The 22,453-nt window shown below is 42.7% G+C and overlaps 1 protein-coding gene across 3 annotated transcripts in view; it reads left to right on the top strand.

Moving 5' to 3' along the window:
• The window catches only part of etv4 (ETS variant transcription factor 4), a 44,012-nt gene extending 28,099 nt beyond the window's left edge, over positions 1 to 15,913 (top strand). For all 3 annotated transcript variants that reach the window (XM_083787356.1, XM_083787355.1, XM_083787357.1), the window contains 5 exons: positions 8,083 to 8,151; positions 9,382 to 9,429; positions 10,555 to 10,727; positions 12,915 to 13,016; positions 15,379 to 15,913. In XM_083787356.1, the coding sequence (XP_083643482.1) occupies positions 8,083 to 8,151; positions 9,382 to 9,429; positions 10,555 to 10,727; positions 12,915 to 13,016; positions 15,379 to 15,609 (623 nt within the window). In that variant the 3' untranslated portion in view covers positions 15,610 to 15,913. The remainder of the gene's footprint in view (positions 1 to 8,082; positions 8,152 to 9,381; positions 9,430 to 10,554; positions 10,728 to 12,914; positions 13,017 to 15,378) is intronic.
• Positions 15,914 to 22,453: the final 6,540 nt, after the last annotated feature.

The following is a 22,453-nucleotide window of genomic DNA, read 5'->3' as shown; positions in this document are numbered from 1 at the left end:
ATTTAATTAGGAAACCATAAGCCATAAGCCACATTTAAGCCACATTTAACTGTTTGAATACCTTTAGTGGTGACATATCTTTGGTGCTTTTAGCTGCTTTTTTGTTTGTCTAGCGATGACCTGAGGAGGACGCTCGCTTGCGTCAACGCCCCTCAACCACTCTGCGCGTCCAAAATAATCGCCAACCTCTCTTTAACCCATTACTGGCCTCGAAATAAAAAAAAATCTTCTAAATCCTCCAGTTTTCTGAAATAACATAAGTTGACAAATTAATTCATACATTCATTATTTTATTGGATGATGTACAACGACAAGAGTGCCCCTCACTTCACACAGGTGTGATTTGTGATTTTTGAAAAAAATGTAAACATCTTGAAAGTGTTTTAAAAATGTTGCATTTTTACAAATCCTCTCTTCCGTGGGTCCCTGGCACAAAGAACTTTCATTTTCTGTGGCCAAATACATATCATTTTGGGATGAAAAAGTTTGAGAACCACTTTTTTTGGAAGGCATTTGTAGAATCGACCTCTGGTCTTAATTGGTTAATTCATAAATGTGAAGTGTGAAGTGAGGGGCGCTCTTATCATCATACATCATCATACATCATCTCCTTTGCATGTCCAATTTGCGTGCTTCGTCTTCAATGTTTGTGTTAACATAATGTTTGTGTGCAAACCCTCCAAGGTGGACATAGGAGGGGCTAGTGGCCCTCAAAAAGGGGATATATATTTGTAATGGGGATAACAAGGATCATTATCAAGTAGGCTCAAGGACTTTAATCACTTAAGCCTGATATACTTAATCAAAAGACAAATGGTAAACAATATTGTGAGCTTGTAGTTCTGTTATTTTTGAAAGAATGTGCTTAACATTAACCCCTCCCCGACAGGGTTAATGTGGTTAAACAAGCGCGTTTAAGTTGTTTGCAAGCGTGTCAAGCTGAAAATGCGTCAGGCCCGTCGGAACCGCTAAGCCTTGCTTTTGCCTCCACAAGAGTCTCTTTGAAGACAAATCCTCCCCTGGTGTGTGTGCAGCCAACCTTAGAACAAAATGTTCAAAAAGCCAAAACACGCTCCCCTTTTACTGTATCGGCTCCTAGACTTCCACCCCTCCTCCTCCTCGCAAACTCCTCCTTTCAACTCTATGACACTTTTGCAAAGCAAAAAAAGAGGAACAACTTTTTTTTTTCTCTCTCTTCACTATGCGGTTCTCTCTCGCCTGGTCTCTGAGAGAGAGAGAGAGAGGGAGAGAGGGGGAGGGAGCGAGAGAGAGAGCGAGAGAGAGGCAGAGGAATTTCATTGAGAAAATGGAGGGCATAGGAAAGACTAGCGTCCCCGGCGGAGTGCTCCAGGGTTTCAGGTTGCACTGTTGGCTTCCTTTTTCTGCAGGCAGATGAACTCATAATGGAAAAATGAGCGTGGCCGCAGCAACCTGAGATGCTCACTGGCTGGCCTGGAGAAGAGAGAGGGGGGCTTAAGTTGAAGGGATTGAGGGTGTGTGTGTTGGGGGGGGGGGGGTGGGGAGAAAGGAGCCTTCTCTGTTAGTTAGTGAGCCTAGTCTGTTAGACAACTACGCTGTAAAACTCCTGAGTGTTAATGTAACTCTTGACGGTGTAAAAATTGACTTGTACGAGTGTGTAGCCCCAGAGCATTGGTCCAACTCTCTCTCTCTCTCAATCCCCTCCCCCCCATGTCAAGGGAGGGTGGTGAGATATGGTGAAACACTTAATTCACCTGTGTTCTAGCCGTTATACACAAGTGTGGAATTGACTCTGTGAAAATGGACCTGAAATGGTCGGTCCTGCAGTGCTGCCCCCCTTTATAAGCACAGGAACGGGTGCCTCCCAAACTCTGAACCTGGCATACTTTATGCATAATGAACACCCGAGGATCGTCGACCTAAATTCCATTTAGATTTTTTTTCTTTACTTTTGTTGTTAATGTTTTTTTTTCTTTTTGTACCCGTACCTTTTGATAGGGAGTGGAAGACGGATAGCCCTGACAAAGTTGAGCTTTGTGCTTTCAGGAGCCTTGAGCAGGGACGAGAGAAAGGCCAACAAAAGGATGTTTGTCTGTGGATAAAAGTGTGTGTGTGTTGCCGGGAGGCCATGGCCGCCAGAGAGGTGTGTCTGTGAAATGCTTAATTTATAGTCCGTCGTACGGCTGTGCCATGCGCCGAAAATAGCTGATTTACATGCTCACAACGCATCGCGGATGTGACGTGTTGTGAGCTTGTAGATCGGCACCCCTTGAGAAGGTGTCTGTTGGACGTGTGTGTTTGTGTGTGTGTGTGTGTGTGTGCACGCTTACACTTCGTACGACGATGGCCAGCTGCAGTTGCCTGTTCACAAATAAATAACCGTTGCAGGGGAACAAAAAACTAGATTATAGTGCCATTTATCGCTCGCCCATGTAATTTCTCCACTAATGTAAATGCCCTTTTACACTTCTGTTCAAAAGATTCAATGCCTCCTATAGCCCATCACTCAGGCCTTAATGTCAGCGATGAAAGGCATTTTCCAAGGAGAAATCTGTTTGAATCTGTAAACTGTAGAGTGAACAAGTAATGTTCTCTCCTTCATGAAAAAGACCACAGAAGCGCCCCTTGAGCTATAGGCACTTTCCCCACAACTAGTACTGTTCTTTCTATTCTGTGGGTTCTTAAAAAAATGATGCAATGTCCGTTGAATCTGAAGCTCCACTTCACACCCCACATCATGGGTAAATTCCTACTCGTAGAGGTACAAGCAGAGAAATGCTAGGTGTAGAAAGTAACAGTACAGTAAAGAACCTGGGGGTTATTATTGATTCTGAATTGAATTTTAATTCACACATTAATCATGTTACCAAGATTGCCTTTTTTCACCTTAGAAATATTGCACGAATCAGAGCCTATTTGTCCTTGGACGATGCAAAAACACTAATCCACGCCTTTGTTTTTTCTCGGCTTGACTACTGCAATGCACTCTTTTCAGGACTGCCTAAGAAAACGACTGACAGATTACAACTTGTCCAAAATGCAGCAGCTAGAGTTTTAACTAGGACTAACATGAGAGAACATATTACTCCAGTTTTGGCATCACTGCACTGGCTTCCGGTTGTTTTCAGGATTGATTTAAAAATTCTGTTACTTGTCTATAAAGCTCTCAATGGTCTCGCACCTCTGTACCTCCGTGACTGCCTACCTAGATATGTCCATAACCGCCCCCTCAGGTCCTCCAATGCTGGCCTACTTGAAGTGCCTAAAAGAATGTGCACAAAAAAATATGGTGAGGCAGCTTTTTGCTTCTACGGCCCAACAGCCTGGAATAAACTTCCATTCGAGCTCAGACACACACCCTCTGTAGACATTTTTAAATCTCAACTCAAGACTCACCTCTTCACCATTGCTTTTAGTTGAGTTTTACTATGCACGTTCCTACCCTGCCCTGACTGATTTGCCGCATGTGGTGTTTTTATTTGTTTTTATTTGTTTTTATTTATTTGATGTTCTTATATTCAATTTTGTTCTCTGCCATTGTTCTATCATTTTAACTACTTGTGTTTTATTGTATTTTATTTTTGTGTCCTGCCCTGTGAAGCACTTTGAGCTGCATTTATGTATGAAAAGTGCTATACAAATAAAGTTTATTATTATTATTAGGTGTGACAAGACTGTGATAACGGCAACACAACGAGAACAATTACTGGATATGATTTGAAAGGAAAAGAATACCAGAAATGTGTGCTCCTTGGAGCAAAGATCTCTGCTAGGCTGGGTTGCCTTCTATAGAGGAGGTCCCGACCGAAACCTGTCGGGACCCGATGGCCTGGACGTATTTTCATAAGTAATGGTCGGGATTCGAATCACGTCGGCCATGTTGTTCATATTGTGTAAACGTTGTTCGTCTGTGTCAGGCTTCCCGCTTTACGTGGTAATGCTCTGCGTGGTAATGCTCTGCGTGGTCCTGACGACTGCGCAGCTGTGTTCATGGGAAGGGAACACAACATCACATGCTTTGAGATATAAATGTGGATGATGGGAGTTAATTTTGAAAACATGCTGTAACACTAACACGTTTAATTAACACAGTAAAATTATTACTGCGTCGGCTTGGGCTTGGGCCGGGCGCTTGGTCTCAGGCACTACGCTTTTGGTCTAGGGACGGGTTTGGACAGAAAATGTTGGCCCGGTCCCAGCTGTTGCCTACCCAGGGCTGTGTTAGTGATGGGGCCATGGGGTGCAGGCGTCACGACACGACGAAGCTGGGGGGCGCCGCCCTATAGGCAGAAGTGAAAGCACTTTTCGAGGTGCGTTGTAGAGGCCCTTCATCATACAATTTCAATTTGGGGATGATAGCTGTATGGATGTGTGCATATATGGTGTTTTTGTAAGAAATAGTCCCCGTCCACAGTTTTGTGAAGGTAATTACAGGCAAATGATTTGGAGCGTCAAAACCCCTGAAATAACTTTAGGCTCTTTGTTGTATCTAGGCCCCTCAATGTGCCTAAATGGGACGCTGTGTTCCTGATGTGTGGCATTTATGGCATAAAATGGGTCCCTCTCGCAAAAATAACGACGCTAATCACGGATTGGAATATGAAAGATCCATACATGTATATCACATGACCGATTCGTGTGCATTTTGGACTGGATCTGTGGGTAGTAATGAACAATTGGTATGACCTATATTGGGTAGTATCATCATGGTCCAAGCAATGCAGGGGGAAACAAATGGATGTACCACCTACGGTACAAAAATGTGAAGTGGCCTATTATAGCGCCACCATGAGGCAGATTGTCTTCCTTACTGGGAGTGTAGATGTTTCATGCCGATCTGGCCCATTTTGGTTCTTATTGCGAATGCAGTGAGCACTAACTGAGACCTAGCAGAACACACGCACGCACACGCACACACACACACACACAAAGTTAACTTAAAAAAAACTTAACTTAAAAAAAAACTAAAAGAAAAAAAATAATAATAATAATAATAAATAAATAAAAACACTCACGCACACATACACACTAAATAATAAAAAAAAAACCTTAACTTAAAAAAAATATCTTAAAAAAAACACATAAAAAAGGAGAACTTAAAAAGTACGTAATTTATTCGAATTGTTATTGCAATTTACGAGCTGCGTTCGCTTCCCACGTTTGCGTGTCTTACTTGTTCTTTTATTTATTCTCCATGTCCTTTTTTTCCACGAAAACTAACCTCAGCATTGAGCCCCGGGCTTTGAGACACCTCGAGCACTATCCAGTCTGCATCATTCCAAACAGTGGGTTTGCATGGTGGTACCTGTCCTTTGTAATCCTACTTGCTCTACTCAAACATTACCCCACTGTCATATCCAGCAGGGACCGGTGGAGGCTCCCTGTGATAAATGCAGCCGAACAAACCACCTGCTGTAGGCCTCGCAGATCCCTGGGAATGGCTATTAATTTACGGCTCCCGTCAGGATTCTCTGAGTGGTAGCAGAGTAGAATAAGGACTTTCAGGACGTTCTAGTCTGTGAGCGTTCAGGACTGCCTGAGTTGGTACAGATGTTTGTCTGGATTTCTTTGCCACAGACTCTCTGTGTGAGTTCTCCAGGTCAGGTCTTGTGTGTTATGCACACAGAGTTGACTTGACGCTGTTCACTCTCCACTGGTTCCCCATTGATCAAGGGACATTTCTTGCAGAAGTCCACAATCATCTCCTTGGTTTTGCCGTTTGGTGTTACATTTCCGACGTCATCAATGCCTGACCGTTAACTTAAATGAACAGAAGCCTTTCCCAATTCCATAACATAATAAGAAGACTTGCTATAAGGGGAACGGAATCTAAAACGTAGTATACATTGTAGAGGCGGCGCGTTAAATCCCTGAGTGTGTAGTTCTGAGAGCCAGTTTCACATACAAATTGGCATCCCGTCACCTAATCACCGCCCATTGTGTGCAGATGAAAGACACAAAATGACCACGACACTGCGCACCAATTGACCCCGCGCTCTCACACCAGACGCCCACCACCACCACCACCCCGTCACTCGCTCCCCCGGTGGGTGAAGCCTGCTGTCGCTGGCAGGCAGATTGGTTACAGTGTGATGGAGCGCTGCTGCTCCTCCTGCCTCCCCGGAATGGAGGTCTTCGTTTTACTCCAGTGGCGTCTTATCGTGGCCCGCACGGCGCTGCATCTGCATTCCCCAGGAGTGAGTCACAGGCCCCCCCAGAACAGCGAGAGGCACTTTTTGGATTCTTCACCGCTAAATCCTCAGTGTTCATTTCACGTTTGAGAGTGCGAAATCAGTGTTCATTTAGGTCAGAGCGTCCATTTGGGTCCGTTTTTACACTGAGTTGGGTGAACACATTTCAGCTGTGGATTTAAGCCACTGTCTTTAACACATTTAGGCCTGACCTCAAAATTTAAAAAAAAATCTTCTAAATCCTCCAGTTTTCTGAAATAAACATTTTCACGATTTTTCAAAAATAGCAGACCTACAAGCTTGTAGCGCGCGCTATGAGCTTGTAGATCTGCTATTTTTCAATAGCTAAATTATAACATAATGTTTAAAACACCAAAAGGGGTTCCCGCCCAAAATGGCTAACTCAATGCAGGCAAGTAACACACAGATTCTAGACCCTCCAGAAAAATGCGTTCATGCGATCGCATAATTTACAGCATAATCCGCCAAATGGCGCAGATTATGCAGGGGTCCATTTTTGCGCGTAATCGTGCAAACGTCCTGCATATTTCACAACTCCCTGCAAAGTCACCGCATAAAATCACATAATAACCAGGCCAGCCTAGCGGTCCGGGCACCTGGGCTGGTAATCCAGCCTGGCGATGTGTTGCGGGTTCGAGTCCCAATCCTTTGCTGCTTCTCTCTCCCCCCCCCCCCCCCCATCTCTCTCCCTGTTTCCTGTCAACCTACCATGAAGGCAAACAGCCCAAAGTAATATCTGGGGGGAAAGAATCGCATAAAGACCTGCATACTTCATTGCATAATCAAGGATTTTAAGCCACATATTCAGCATTAATATTCTAATATTAAAAATTCACATTTGAGAGTGTGAAACAAGTGTTCATTAAACTCAGAGGGTCAATGTGGGTCCGTGTTAATATGCACTCTTACACATTTCGCTGTGGATTTAAGCTGCTCATAAGTCATGCAGTCAAGTGACGCACAGGCGACACCCTGGCAGCTCTGCTCAGCACGCCACGGACCGACTCCTCACAGCGCGTTACGAGGCCGCCTCACAAGTGTTCCAGCTTGCTAAGAATTTACTGCGAGGTTAATGAGGGAAATATAAAATCTATTTTGGCGAATGCAGCTATTTGAGACAGTCAATGATGTGCCCGGACAAAGCACAGACATTGTATACTGTACAGCTTTCTTTTTTTCTTACCCCGTAGCCGGGCGCAGGTGCTTGGCCTAAAAATACCAGGCAAGACAAGTGATACGATGATAATTCCAGAGTTTTGCCCTTGCAGCCGGAGCGCTATAGGGATGAGCCCTCTGTGATATTCACATACTGTAACACCAAATGGAGGATTTGTGATCATGTTCGGAGAGGGACAGATCTCTGAAGAGAAGCCCTGTTTGGGGGGGGGAGTGTTTTATCCACTTAAGTTTAGCTACATTCTGAGTGCTTTTTTATGGGTAAAACATGAATTCAGTAATATTTAACCTATTTTGGGCGGGAACCCCTAAAAATAGCAGATCTACATAGATCTACCTATGAGCTATTTTTGAAAAATTTTATTTATTTTGAGGTCAGGCCTAAATGGGTTAAAGCAAAGAAAGTGAAAAAAATAATTAAATTAACATAACATAAAGTTAAACTATTGTCAATAGTAGATACACAATAGTATTGTCCATATTGTGCTTGTAGACACATCACGTCATTGGCAGTATTGAACTTGGGGATAGAGAGAGTGACATACGGACAGACGGACGGATTGTTGCCCATGTTGCAGTGGGGGCAATAAGGAACCATTTGTTCACAACCCTTTGTCCACAAAGGGTTTAATACATATCCCCTTTTTTGAGTTCCTTGATAAATGGAACCAATGCTGTAAGCACCAGTCCACTGATGTGTGCTAATTGCTTTCAGATGTGCCTGGCTGTCCCTCCATGTACCACCACAACGAGGGCTACTCCAACCCCCAGCACAGCAATGAAGGTAAGGCTCAATGTTACTCTTAATCTGCATGCCTTCTATCTTAAGGACCACTGTGCACTTTTACCAGAAAGAGTTATATTTGCTCCATGCATATGGCTCCCAAAATGAAAAACCTTTATGAAAATCTTACATGGTTCTCTTTTAGAACCATTTTAAATGTATAGAATGTTCTATTATGGATAAATTTTTTTGAATCGATTAACTCTCAGGTCCAGTGTGAAGTAAATGTGCTTTCATCTTGTCCATAGTTACGTACAGGCTAAAGTGCAATAGGCTTGTTAAACAATAGTCATTTAATAGTTAAAGACAATGTAGACGGGATGGGATTCTTTCTATTGCACGTACCGGATCTCTCTCTTGCCCATCCTTTATCATAACGGAGCCTTGCCCTGGCTGGAGCCTTGCGGTCATTGGCTAACCGGCCTGGAGTGTCCGTGTTTCCATTGGCTAACCGGCGGTGTGCCTGTGTTTCCATTGGCAGGGGCCCTGGCCTCACCCCCCGCCTCAAGAATCCCTGGATAAATATTACTCCTGGAAAAAGCTAAAGTATTTTTCCTAGTGAGAAAAGGGAAAACAATCCACCCATTCACTCCCATTGTTTGTGACCCCGTTTGTAGCTATTTTGCCCCACATTCAGCCAGTCAGGACAGGACAGTGGAAGACCTTTTCACCAGTTAAAACCCTAAATACTGAGTTTACCGGAGTCCCCCAGGGGTCTACAATAGGCCTCCTCCTTTGGCTATTTTCACGTCTATATCTTTGGTGTAGAATAGACGGAACAATCGACACGCTCCCAACGTGATGCATCGGCAGCTTGTAGATCTGCTAGTTTTGCCAAATGTTCTCCTCAGAATAGGGAGTAGGGACGCCAAGTTAAGTATGTGCTTAAATAGTCCACAAAATCTGTTGAGAGGAGTTAATAGGAGTGTTGATCAGACGTTTACAGGTCCTGGAATCGAGCAGGACTGTCCTAATCCGTCACAGATATTTGCAGGGCGAAATGCTCTCACTCTCAACAAGCCCTCCACTCTACTCTTGGTGGAGTGGATCAGGAGGACACACTTACTGCTTAATGTTATTCATGGGTGAATACACCCTTGTATTTCGTTGAGATGTTATTCATTAAGCCTGGCGTGGAGCCCAAATGGCTAATTTGACTGTAATTGTGAGAGCACAGAGAAAGGCCACTTGAAACACTCACACAGTTCCCCCCCCCCCTTATCTTTGCAGGCTATCTGTTTGAAAACGATTCCCGAGTGGTTCCAGAGAAATTTGAGGGTGAGTCATAATTCATAATTTCTGTATATGCATGTTTGCACTAATGCACAAAGGCTTTGGTCAAACCAACATATAGCAGCATGACCAAATCACCACACACACACACACACACACACACACACACACACACACACACACACACACACACACACACACACACACTATTACCGTGAAACACCACAATCCACTCGGGAAGGTGTCAGTTGGTACGAAATAGTTATGGGTGACGGCACTTAAGAGTATCTATCTCCAATAGAGAAACACAAGCCACACAAAGCAGGCACAGTTGGCTCTGTGCTTGGCATCAAATCCCTATCTACCCCATCTTGAATGGGTATTGGAGCTCCCTGTGTATCAGCTAGCATCCCCTATACACAATAAGCACTGGAGGGGTCCGTACGTAACAGGTGAACTACATCAGGTTAGGAGCTCAGCTGGTTGGGTCTGGTTTCTCTGTGGCGCAACGTGTCGTGTAGGGCTCCTATGTCAGGGTGGGAACGGTGACAGCCAGTTTCCCATGTGTTCTTTTCGAGATTGACGCGCTGAAGGAGATTGAGTGGAGAGCCTGGAGGCTTTAGCACTGGTTGAACAACTGAAGTGCACCAGTAACATAGCCGAGGTCCTCATGTTCCCACACTTGTGTACCGAGTATCCAGTAACCGGTAAATAACTAACTCTATAGCCAAACGCATATCGATGCCAATTAGCATATTGCCCATCCCCTGTTTTTGTCTCACACATTCCTTTTCCTACAGTTCGGCTTGTTGGTGTACAGTATACATCCCAGTCCAACAACGTACTACTAATGCATGTACGTTACTGACTTAAATAGAATTAGTAAAACATCAAAGGATAAGGTCATTCCAGAGCGTGTTTTACATGCCGGACACCTTTTCCCCCCCACGCTCGTAGTTTTAAGGCTTTGAAAATCCTACTTTGAACAGAGGTCTTTGGGTCCGTGTGCAAAGATCCTGGTGCTGGAGGTGTCGGAGGCGTTAGTATTCAGGACCAATTGTTAAAAGCAGATTTTCGGCCTTGCCGCTTCATATTATTGTATAAAGTGGTGAGATACTGATATAACCGGAGTTGGCAATAAAACCAAAATGAAATGTCCGCCTCCTCCAGGTGAAGTGAAGCAGGAGGGTGGTGGCGTGTTCCGCGAGGGCACGCCCTACCAGCGCCGTGGATCCCTGCAGCTCTGGCAGTTCCTGGTGGCCCTGCTGGACGACCCCGGTAACGCACACTTCATCGCCTGGACCGGCCGCGGCATGGAGTTCAAACTCATCGAACCTGAGGAGGTACGTCGTCTTCAGTCATCAGGATCTGATTTCTTTAAACAAAAAAAAGTGGAGTGGAGTTTTTTTTTTAACGGGAGCTTGTCACTAAATCTCCTAACTCTAAACCGGTCCATCGGAACACATTTTCTTCCTGAAAAGTATGCGTTTTCTTTTTCCAGGTAGGTTTGCGGATGTCTGTACGATCCTTTGAGATCGATTCCTCTTCGCTTCGCTTTCCTTTGCACCTAAACAATGTTGATAGGGAGGTGACGAGGAGGAGGAGGGCGCTGGGATCTGAGTTGTGATGAATTCATGTTAGCAGACAGGGTTTTTAAAAACAAAGCACAGATCCCAGTGATTAGAAGTGAGATCTGGCCTCTGTCCTCACGATGCTCTGTACTCTGATCCCTGCTCCATTAGTCTCCCATACATTATTCAGCACATGAAACAATAGATTGATACAAAATGAAGGACAAGCTCTATCGCCGAATCACGCACCCCCACCCCTCCTCTTTCTCTCTCCCTCCCTCTCACCTCCTCACATTTCTTCGGGTCTGGGCATTTTTTCGCAATGTTTAACCCATTTTGGGCGGAAACCCCCTTTTGGTGTTATTATCATGTTATACTTTTGCTATTGAAAAATAGCAGATATACAAGCGTAGCGCGGCACTCAGTGCCACGCTACGAGCTTGTAGGTCTGCTATTCTTGAAAAATCGCGAAGATGTGGCGCAAACCTTTAAAAATGTTCATTCTGAAAGAATATGTTCAACTCAAATGTTTCAAATGGGGGACAATTACATATACATTTGGGGGTCCTTGACATGAAAATGTTTGAGACGATGTTAGAAACATGGGTTTTTCAGAAAACGTAGATTTAGAAGACATATTTTGTAGAAACGTCCTCGGGTCTAAATGGGTTAAGTCTGCGGCTTTGATTGGCCGTATCAGCCGGATGGTCCATCATGCATTTGGACGGGGGCCCTGCAGTACGCTAGATAGGCCTACTGTCATTCCCATTATCTTTTTTTTTTACTGTACATTAAAAATGAATGGGTCCAGGAGTTTTTACAAGAGGCAATTAGGGGCTGAGTGCTCGGAGATCAAACGGAGCCTCTGGCTAGGCCAGCCACCGTGGGATATGACCAGTCTCCTACTGAGTCATGAGCCTCCTCTCCTCTCCTCGCTTTATGTCTGTCCTCGCAGAGCGTCTCTTCTCCTCCTGCACCCTCCCTGCCCAAATCTTTATAACCTCCTCCAGCGCTTTACACCCCCCCCCCCCCCCCCCCCCCCCTCCCCACACACACACACCTACTCGCACAATACCCCAAGACATTTGTCAACACAAAGATTCACATTTCCACTTGGGATGAGAGACTACTAGCGAGAGGTTAGTGTGCTGCTGCTGCTGCTGCTGTTGTCGGCCCCAAGTTCAACCTGGGTTTGGGGGACAGTATTTCATAGCCTGCCCATGACAAGCAGCCGCTGACTCTTATTTCACTGCACACACTGTGGGACTCTGGTTGCATTCAAGTGGTAATGGGTTACATAAAAAGGAAGTGAATCCACATGTTGGGGACTCGCCCTGCATGCCTACACAGATGGAGAGGGAGAACTGAGGCCTTTGACTTATCGCTGAGGACCCCTAGTGGTTAAAGGGCAGAGTTGTGACTCACAGTGGTGGGTTATCATCTTTGCTCTGGTTCAATTGTGGGATCAGTTATTGTTCAACAAAAGAAGCTTCACTTGGAATTGTTTCAGAAATGAGAGAGAGAGAGAGAGAGAGAGAGAGAAAAATATATGTTGAAACATCTTTTAGAAAGAGAAGACTGTGTTCTTTGAAGCCTTCTAAAGTGTACCCAACTGTCCAGTCAGTCACCCATGAAGGAACCCAGGCCCCAGCCACCAGAGCTGAACCATCCCAGATGCGTAACCACCTCTTTTCTTCTCCCTCCCGCATTCCCCTGCTCTGCTATTCTCTCTCTGCGGTTTTCTCCCTCCTTTCTCTTTCTCCTGCCGTAGGTAAAATTCAGACTGCTGCAATATTTCTCCACAAATGTTCTAAATAAATTGATATATTATTTGACAGTGTCATGCACCGAAAATAGATGATCTACAAACTTGTAGCTTGGTTATTTTCTGCATGCGTTACCGTTACCGTTTTTCGTGATTCTTTGGTCTGATTCTTTGGCTTTATTGTGTCTCCTCAGGTTGCCAGGCTGTGGGGCATGCAGAAGAACCGTCCGGCCATGAACTACGACAAACTCAGCCGCTCTCTGCGGTACTACTATGAGAAGGGAATCATGCAGAAGGTATTTTATTCACAATATTTTGAGGGACGCATTTTCAGCTCTAATGAAAATGTTCTAGTTTCTTCCTTTTGCTTTTTTTTTGTTATCACACTTGGACTTTAGCGGCTGCAGGTTGCAGGGTGCATACGTTGGTTAGACATACTGACAGTCCGACAACACCGTCGATTCCCGACATGCGTGGCCGGTTACAACTAAGCAGCGGCCGGTTAAAACTCTCCCGTGGCTCCCGACATGCGTGGCAGGTTAAAACGAACCTGTGGCAAGTTAAAACTCTCCCGTGGCTCCCGACATGCGTGGCAGGTTAAAACGAAGAGGCTCCCGACATGCGTGGCAGGTTAAAACGAACCTGTGGCAAGTTAAAACTCTCCCGTGGCTCCCGACATGCGTGGCAGGTTAAAACTAACCTGTGGCAGGTTAAAACTAACCCGTGGCTCCCGACATGTGTGGCAGGTTAAAACTAACCTGTGGCAAGTTAAAACTAACCCGTGGCTCCCGACATGTGTGGCAGGTTAAAACTAACCTGTGGCAAGTTAAAACTAACCCGTGGCTCCCGACATGTGTGGCAGGTTAAAACGAATCTGTGGCAGGTTAAAACTAAACCATGGCTTCCTGTGAGGTTAGGTTTAGGTTTTTGGTAGGGTGTTGGACTAATGCCTGTCGCACTGTTGGTACGTCGGACCCAACGCACGCACCCGCAGGTTGCAAGGGTTCTAAGGTTCTGTACAAATCTCCCCACTATCAGTGCATAACACAACAACATTTAACGAAACAAATCGGAAATACATGTCACAAAACAAATTAGTGAAACGGAAAACACAACGTTTCACAAAACAAAATAGCAAAACATGTTGCAAAATGAATTAGGTGAGAAAACAGAACACAGAAAGGGTACAAACTAAATCAGTTACTGATTTGACATTTGATGTTAGTCTGGATAACAAGACAAACAAGGATGATCAATGGTTCCTCTGTCTTAAAAATAAAAGCGTATAATCCGTAGAAATCTTTTATTGAAAAGTGATAATAACATTGTATTTCATTATTGTGCTTTCATGCTTTTGAGCGGTGCCTAACCGCTCCATTGACTGGCCGTGTGTGTATGTTTGTACGTCTGTCTGTTTAGAGTACGAACAGCTGCAATACTACTGGGTGACCTAAAGTGGCACTGTTGAGCAGCAGTGTTGTTGAGGATCCTGCAACGCTCAGTTCACACGGGTGTGATCTTTCTATATACTACCGGGTTTGGGTCACTACGTAGCCCTCACATATAGGGTGCGTTCGCATATAGGACACTGAGCGCACTGTGCAATACAAACTAATACGTGAGTGTGCTCCCGGTGTGCATATCTGAACGCACCCAATATAGTTTGTAATAGAGTAATAGAGTTCTGGTTGTTATGCGGCGGCCCTCACATCTGTGTCGCACCGCCAGTCCCACTGATATATGGAGATCTCTGTATCTGTCAGTCCTTGTCCCTTTTATGACCATATATGGAGATCCTAATGTCTTCAGTGTTTGCCCATGCAGTATCATCATCATCATCATCATCGATCACTGATGATGATACTGTATGGATGTCCAGGTTGTCCCTTTTATGCCCATATATGGAGATCCCTAACTTTTGATCTCTCTACCTAAATACAAACTGGAACGGAGCAGAATGGTCTGCCACTACCACTTGAACCTTTTTATTATAATATAATAAAAACGGGCATAAGAGACCCCTCAAAAAATATATATATTATATATATTTTTTGAGGGGTCTCTTATGCCGGTTTTGTGTCTTTTATGCCCGTTTTGTGTGATAAAGAAATCACACCTGTGTGAAGTGAGGGGCGTTCTTGTTGTCGTACATCATCCAATAAAAAAATGAATATACTTCTTCATGAATTAATTAACTTTATGTTATTATCTTTTAACCATGATGATACAATTAATGTTTAAAAAAACTCATCTTTTCACCACATGTAAGATGACAACTGAATCTATGTGATAGACGATTTGCTCGTCCACACATGACATAATTCTCCTTTCGTTGTCAATGGCATTTAATGTTGTTGCCACAAAAGCCGATTTGTTCAGACAAATTCCCCTTTCATTGTCAATGGCAAAAGGACAAAAAGCTGTATATAGGAGCGCCCCTCAAAAAATGAGCGCAGAAAATTGAAGGCGCAAATTGTGATTGGCCGGAACGAGAAGATGTATGATGATGTATGATGATAAGATGTTCAGTGTGAATGGCCCTTTAGGCTGCTCAACAGTGCCACTTTAGGTCACCCAGTGGTATTGCAGCTGTTTGTACTCTCACTTCACACAGGTGTGATGTTTCTTTTTAACTCAACCCTTCCTCTGTGTCCGCAGGTGGCAGGGGAGCGCTACGTTTACAAGTTTGTGTGCGAGCCCGAGGCCCTCATCTCCCTGGCCTTCCCTGACAATCAACGGCCCAGCCTGAAGGCCGAGTTTGAGCGCTACGTCAACGAGGAGGACACGGTGCCTCTGTCGCACCTGGACGAGGCTGTCTCCTATCCCCCGGAGCAAGGCTCCCAAAACATGGGGGCCGGCCAGACCTACTCCAAAGGATACATGTACTAATGGCAACCCCACCCTCCTGCCTTCAGAAACCTTTACTCTTGTCCCTACCCATCATCATCATACATGCCCCAATCGCCCCATCTCTTGCACATGCCCACCCCATCCACGTGTATATAAGGCTATGGTGTTTTTTCTTTTTGTTTTTTGTTCTTTTGTTTAAATTAATCTCTAGGGATGTTTTGTTTTTCTTTTTTTTTTTTTTTTTTTTTTTGAGTTTGTAAGAGCTGCATTCCTCTCACTTCTGAGGCCTATTCAATCCATAAACATGATTGTGGTTAAAGAGATTGCTTAATAAAGACCCATATTACTACTCTAAGAAGACTCCAAGCTGCTCTTTCTTCTGTCATATGTGACCGGATACAGTGCTTGGTGCCACGTGTAGGTCCTGGTCATTTTTAGTTTTTTATTTCTTTCTTTTTTATGAAGGTACAGAATGTATGCTTTAAAATGATGTGTCATACGTACATTGAAATTTGATGATGTAGTGCTGGTTTTCTCTTTTAGAGATTTTTCTGTAAAGTTGAACCTGAAATCAAGAAGCTGCGAAATATTCTCTGAAAGTCTGTGTGAAGTTTTCACACTTTGTCAGGTGTGAGTCAATGGAAGTGTGTGTCCAGTGCTTGTTTTTTGTTTTTTGAGAAATCTACAGTGGCAGATATAGGGACGTCAAAAAATCACTTTCACCTAGAAACTCCAGCACACTTTTTATAATACAGCTTACTGTGGAGACACATGCTGGAACGTTTTACTTTGAAATGTTTTGTAGTTTCTGAGTTATTTAACTTAACCGTTACATCTCAGGAAACCGGGGGAGAGAGCACCGTCTCCCGATGGTCTTCCAGCACCTTGATGACACCTTGAACCTGCCAACTGTCTGTAGCAGAGGCAACCGATCAAGCACACCACACCATTGAGCCAAGGCACCTTTGGGCATTCATCAGATGTCTCCTGGTGCTTTTGAGTTTTTATTTTTTATTAGAAAATTGAAAAGTTCAAAGTACTCAAGCATGGTGCTATATAGGAGCAATGGGACTTGAACATGGAATGTCCGTACAGGGAGACTGATCATTAGACCGTTGCACCATCAGTCAGACACACACAGTCAACGTCTCCTGGTAATTTTGTGTGTTAGCCTTCAGTTAGTAAAGTTGAAACTCTCCAGCATTAAGCTATAGGAGAACAGGGATTTGAACATGTAGAGGTGTATTAACTGAAGGCTATTGTATAGCAGTGGCTCACAGCCTCAGCCTGATGACCTCAAAAGTCTCATATCTCCCCTGAGCCATAGGCAGTTGCTTTGGATTAGTGGTTAAGATGTTGGCCTTCAGTGCAGGGGACCTGTGTTCGATTCCTGGGTGTTACACTAACATACAATACAACTCTTGAATGTTTCTATGTTCAACTCTCGATTCTTTCAACTTTCATGTTCAAATCCCACTCTTCCTGAAGTTTAATGCTAGTTATTGAGCTTAATTTACTGCTATTCTAGCAGTGGCTCACAGCCTCAGCCTGAAGACCTCAAAACTCTAATTGTTTTAGTCGTTAAGATGTCGTCTTTTCACGTGGGAGACAAGGGTTCGATTCCCGGCTGTTACACTAACATACAAAAGAAGACCTCAACAGCTCTAAGAAACATCTGATTAATATCATTGTGTTATTTTAACTTTACTAACTGAAGGCTAACAAACAAATGATCACTTCAAAATTACCAGGAGACTTTGGCTGAGAGTCTCTGACTGATGGTGCAATGGTCTAATGATCAGGCTTTCAGTACAGACATTCCATGTTCAAGTCCCATTCCTCCTACAGCTCAATGCTTCAGTACTTTGAACTTTTCAAGGCTTGAATAAAAAATAAAAACTCAAAAGCACCAGGAGACATCTTCTGAATTCCCAAAGGTGCCATGGCTCAATGGTGTGGTGTGCTTGATTCGTTGTCTCTGCTACAGACAGATGGCAGGTTCAAGTCTCATGTCATCAAGGTGCTGGAGGACCATCGGGAGATGGTGCTCTCTCCCCCTGTTTCCTGAGATGTAACGGTTGGGGATCAGATGTTTCTTAGCGCTGTTGAGGTCTTACATGTCACAAAACACATTAGTGAAACGGAAAACACAACGTTTCACAAAACAAAATAGCAAAACATGTTGCAAAATGAATTAGGTGAGAAAACAGAACACAGAAAGGGTAAAGACTAAATCAGTTACTGATTTGACATTTGATGTTAGTCTGGATAACAAGACAAACAAGGATGATCAATGGTTCCTCTGTCTTAAAAATAAAAGCGTATAATCCGTAGAAATCTTTTATTGAAAAGTGATAATAACATTGTATTTCATTATTGTGCTTTCATGCTTTTGAGCGGTGCCTAACCGCTCCATTGACTGGCCGTGTGTGTATGTTTGTACGTCTGTCTGTTTAGAGTACGAACAGCTGCAATACTACTGGGTGACCTAAAGTGGCACTGTTGAGCAGCAGTGTTGTTGAGGATCCTGCAACGCTCAGTTCACACGGGTGTGATTCTTCCATATACTACCGGGTTTGGGTCACTAAGTAGCCCTCACATACTCTTTTGTATGTTAGTGTAACAGCCAGGAATCGAACCCTTGTCTCCCACGTGGAAAGCCAACATCTTTTTTTAAATTTATATTTTTTGTCCCACGATTTTGTAACCCATTTTTCACCCCTGTGTCAATCATCCTGTGATGTGATCCTGGGCTCTACACACCCTCCGCCAACCTAGGGAGAGCAACGGACTTAACTCATGCTTCCTTCATGCTTGAGTGTCCAAGTTGCTCCTTTACACTTGACAGGGGGGAGTTTCCCTGGTTGGACGTAGCGCGTGGAAGGAGCACGTTATTCCAACCAGTTCCTTTCCCCTCCATCAGGCGTCCCGGCTGGCCAGGGGGAGGCAGTTTAGAGACCAGGATTACTGCATGTTTTTGTGAGGGTACCTACCCTAGGGGACACGGGGAGAACATGCAAACTCCACACAGAAAGGGCCTTTCGCCTACCCCGCCTTCGGGTATGGGCACTGATGACGCGGAGGAGGAAACACGCCGCCAGCACCCACAGCGCCCCGAGCGGGAATCAAACCCAGGACCTTCTAGCTGTGAGGCGACAGCACTACCAACTGTGCCACCGTGCCCCGGAAAGCCAACATCTTAACCACTACGACAATTACAGTTTTGAGGTCGTCGTCAGGCTGAGGCTATGAGCCATTTCTAGAATAGCAGTAAATGAAGCTCAATAACTAGCATTAAACTTCAGGAAGAGTGGGATTTGAACATGAAAGTTGAAAGAATCGAGAGTTGAACAAAGAATGATTCAAGAGTTGTTTTGTATGTTAATGTAACACCCAGGAATCGAACACAGGTCCCCACAGGTTATAGTCCATCGTTTTTTGAATTTTTGAAAAATACATTATCCTCGTTTTTCATCATTTTGGACCATGGGCTATAGCCCATATCGTACGGCATACTATAGCACGCCGTTTTTCATCATTTTTGAGGATTTGAAAAAAAAGGAAAAAAAACGATGGGTTATAGCCCATCGTTTTTTGAATTTTTATTTTATCCTCGTTTTTCATCATTTTGGACCATGGGCTATAGCCCATATCGTACGGCATACTATAGCACGCCGTTTTTCATCATTTTTGAGGATTTGAAAAAAAAGGAAAAAAAACGATGGGTTATAGCCCATCGTTTTTTGAATTTTTCTTTTATCCTCGTTTTTCATCATTTTGGACCATGGGCTATAGCCCATATCGTACGGCATACTATAGCACGCCGTTTTTCATCATTTTTGAGGATTTGAAAAAAAAGGAAGAAAAACGATGGGTTATAGCCCATCGTTTTTTTAATTTTTCTTTTATCCTCGTTTTTCATCATTTTGGACCATGGGCTATAGCCCATATCGTACGGCATACTATAGCACGCCGTTTTTCATCATTTTTGAGGATTTGAAAAAAATGGAAAAAAAACGATGGGTTATAGCCCATCGTTTTTTGAAATTTTCTTTTATCCTCGTTTTTCATCATTTTGGAACATGGGCTATAGCCCATATCGTACGGCATACTATAGCACGCCGTTTTTCATCATTTTTGAGGATTTGAAAAAAATGGGAAAAAAACGATGGGTTATGGAATTTTGAAAAAAAAAAAATCCTAGTTTTTCATAATTTTGTATGGCATGCCAAAGTTTGTGCTATTGCCATAGAGAATGCATTGGTCGTTTAAGTTAAATAACACAGAAACATATTAATCAGATGTTTCTTAGCGCTGTTGAGGTCTTCTTTTATATGATAGTGTAACAGCCGGGAATCGAACCCTGGTCTCCCACGTGGAAAGCCAACATCTTAACCACTACGACAATTAGAGTTTTGAGGTAATCAGGCTGAGGCTGTGAGCCACTGCTAGAATAGCAGTAAATTAAGCTCAATAACTAGCATTAAACTTTAGGAAGAGTGGGATTTGAAAATGAACTCTCTGTGCGGAATAACCCCTACTACACCATCACTCAGTAACATCTGCCTCTTTGTACTGTTGAAGCGATCGTTTGTATGTTAGCCTTCAGATAGTAAAGTTGAAAGAATCAAGAGTTGAACATAGAATCACGTTCATCAGAGTGTAACACCCAGGAATCGAACACAGGTCACCTGCAATGAAGGCCAACATCTTAACCACTAAGCCAAAGCAACTGCCTATGGCTCAGGGGAGATATGAGACTTTTGAGGTCATCAGGCTGAGGCTGTGAGCCACTGCTATACAATAAAAAAAATAAAAAAACGATGGGCTATAACCCATCTTTTTTCATTTTTTTATTTTTTTTCAAATACTCAAAAATGATGAAAAACGGCGTGCTATAGTATGCTGTACGGTATGGGCTATAGCCCATGTTCAAAAATGATGAAAAACGAGGTTCATCTTTTTTTTTCAAAATTTCAAAAAACGATGGGCTATAACCCATGTTTTGTTTGTTTTTTTCATTTTTTTCAAATCCTCAAAAATGATGAAAAACGGCTTGCTATAGTATGCCGTACGGTATGGGCTATAGCCCATGTTCAAAAATGATGAAAAACGAGGTAATTTTTTTTTCCAAAATTTCAAAAAACGATGGGCTATAACCCATGTTTTTTTTTTTTTTTCATTTTTTTCAAATCCTCAAAAATGATGAAAAACGGCGTGCTATAGTATGCCATACGGTATGGGCTATAGCCCATGTTCAAAAATGAAGAAAAACAAGGTTAATTTATTTTTTTTCAAAATTTCAAAAAACGATGGGCTATAACCCATGTTTTTTTTTTTTCATTTTTTTTAAATCCTCAAAAATGATGAAAAACGGCGTGCTATAGTATGCCGTACGATATGGGCTATAGCCCATGTTCAAAAATAATAAAAAACAAGGTTTTTTTTTTTTTTCAAAATTTCAAAAAACGATGGGCTATAACCCATGTTTTTTTTTTTTTCCATTTTTTTCAAATCCTCAAAAATGATGAAAAACGGCGTGCTATAGTATGCCGTACGGTATGGGCTATAGCCCATGTTCAAAAATGATGAAAAACGAGGTTTTTTTTTTTTTTCAAAATTTCAAAAAACGATGGGCTATAACCCATGTTTTTTTTTTTTTCATTTTTTTCAAATCCTCAAAAATGATGAAAAACGGCTTGCTATAGTATGCCGTACGGTATGGGCTATAGCCCATGTTCAAAAATGATGAAAAACGAGGTAATTTTTTTTTCCAAAATTTCAAAAAACGATGGGCTATAACCCATGTTTTTTTTTTTTTTTCATTTTTTTCAAATCCTCAAAAATGATGAAAAACGGCGTGCTATAGTATGCCATACGGTATGGGCTATAGCCCATGTTCAAAAATGAAGAAAAACAAGGTTAATTTATTTTTTTTCAAAATTTCAAAAAACGATGGGCTATAACCCATGTTTTTTTTTTTTCATTTTTTTCAAATCCTCAAAAATGATGAAAAACGGCGTGCTATAGTATGCCGTACGATATGGGCTATAGCCCATGTTCAAAAATAATAAAAAACAAGGTTTTTTTTTTTTTTCAAAATTTCAAAAAACGATGGGCTATAACCCATGTTTTTTTTTTTTTCCATTTTTTTCAAATCCTCAAAAATGATGAAAAACGGCGTGCTATAGTATGCCGTACGGTATGGGCTATAGCCCATGTTCAAAAATGATGAAAAACGAGGTTTTTTTTTTTTTTCAAAATTTCAAAAAACGATGGGCTATAACCCATGTTTTTTTTTTTTTCATTTTTTTCAAATCCTCAAAAATGATGAAAAACGGTGTGCTATAGTATGCCGTACGGTATGGGCTATAGCCCATGTTCAAAAATGATGAAAAACGAGTTTTTCTTTTTTTTTTTTCAAAGTTTCAAAAAACGATGGGCTATAACCCATGTTTTTTTGTTTTTTTTTCATATCCTCAAAACAGACGTCTAAAACACGTCTATTTTTAGACTTGTTTTAGACGTTTATAAACAGAACTGTCCATCTAAATTCTAAACGGGTGGTTAAATATAAGTTCCCGATTGTACCTCACATGCCCGTGTGGCACCGTAGATAAACCTGGGGTTTATAAGCAGAACATTCCGGGTTCAATTCTCCTGAAGAACATTTTCACTGTCCATCTAAATTCTAAACGGCTGGTTAAATATAAGTTCCCGATTGTACCTTACATGCCGATGTGGCTCAAAAGATAAATCTGAGGTTCATAATCCAAAGGTTACTGGTTCAAAACTCAAACAAAACTAATACTCAACCAAAGCTGCAGTAATTTGAATTTTTCAAGGCTAGAATAGAAAATAAAAACTCAAAAGCACCAGGGGA

This window comes from Protomyctophum parallelum (assembly GCF_964188405.1).
Source record: "Protomyctophum parallelum genome assembly, chromosome: 17".
In the NCBI taxonomy this organism is placed as follows: domain Eukaryota; kingdom Metazoa; phylum Chordata; class Actinopteri; order Myctophiformes; family Myctophidae; genus Protomyctophum; species Protomyctophum parallelum.
This window is presented reverse-complemented; position numbering and strand designations above follow the sequence as displayed.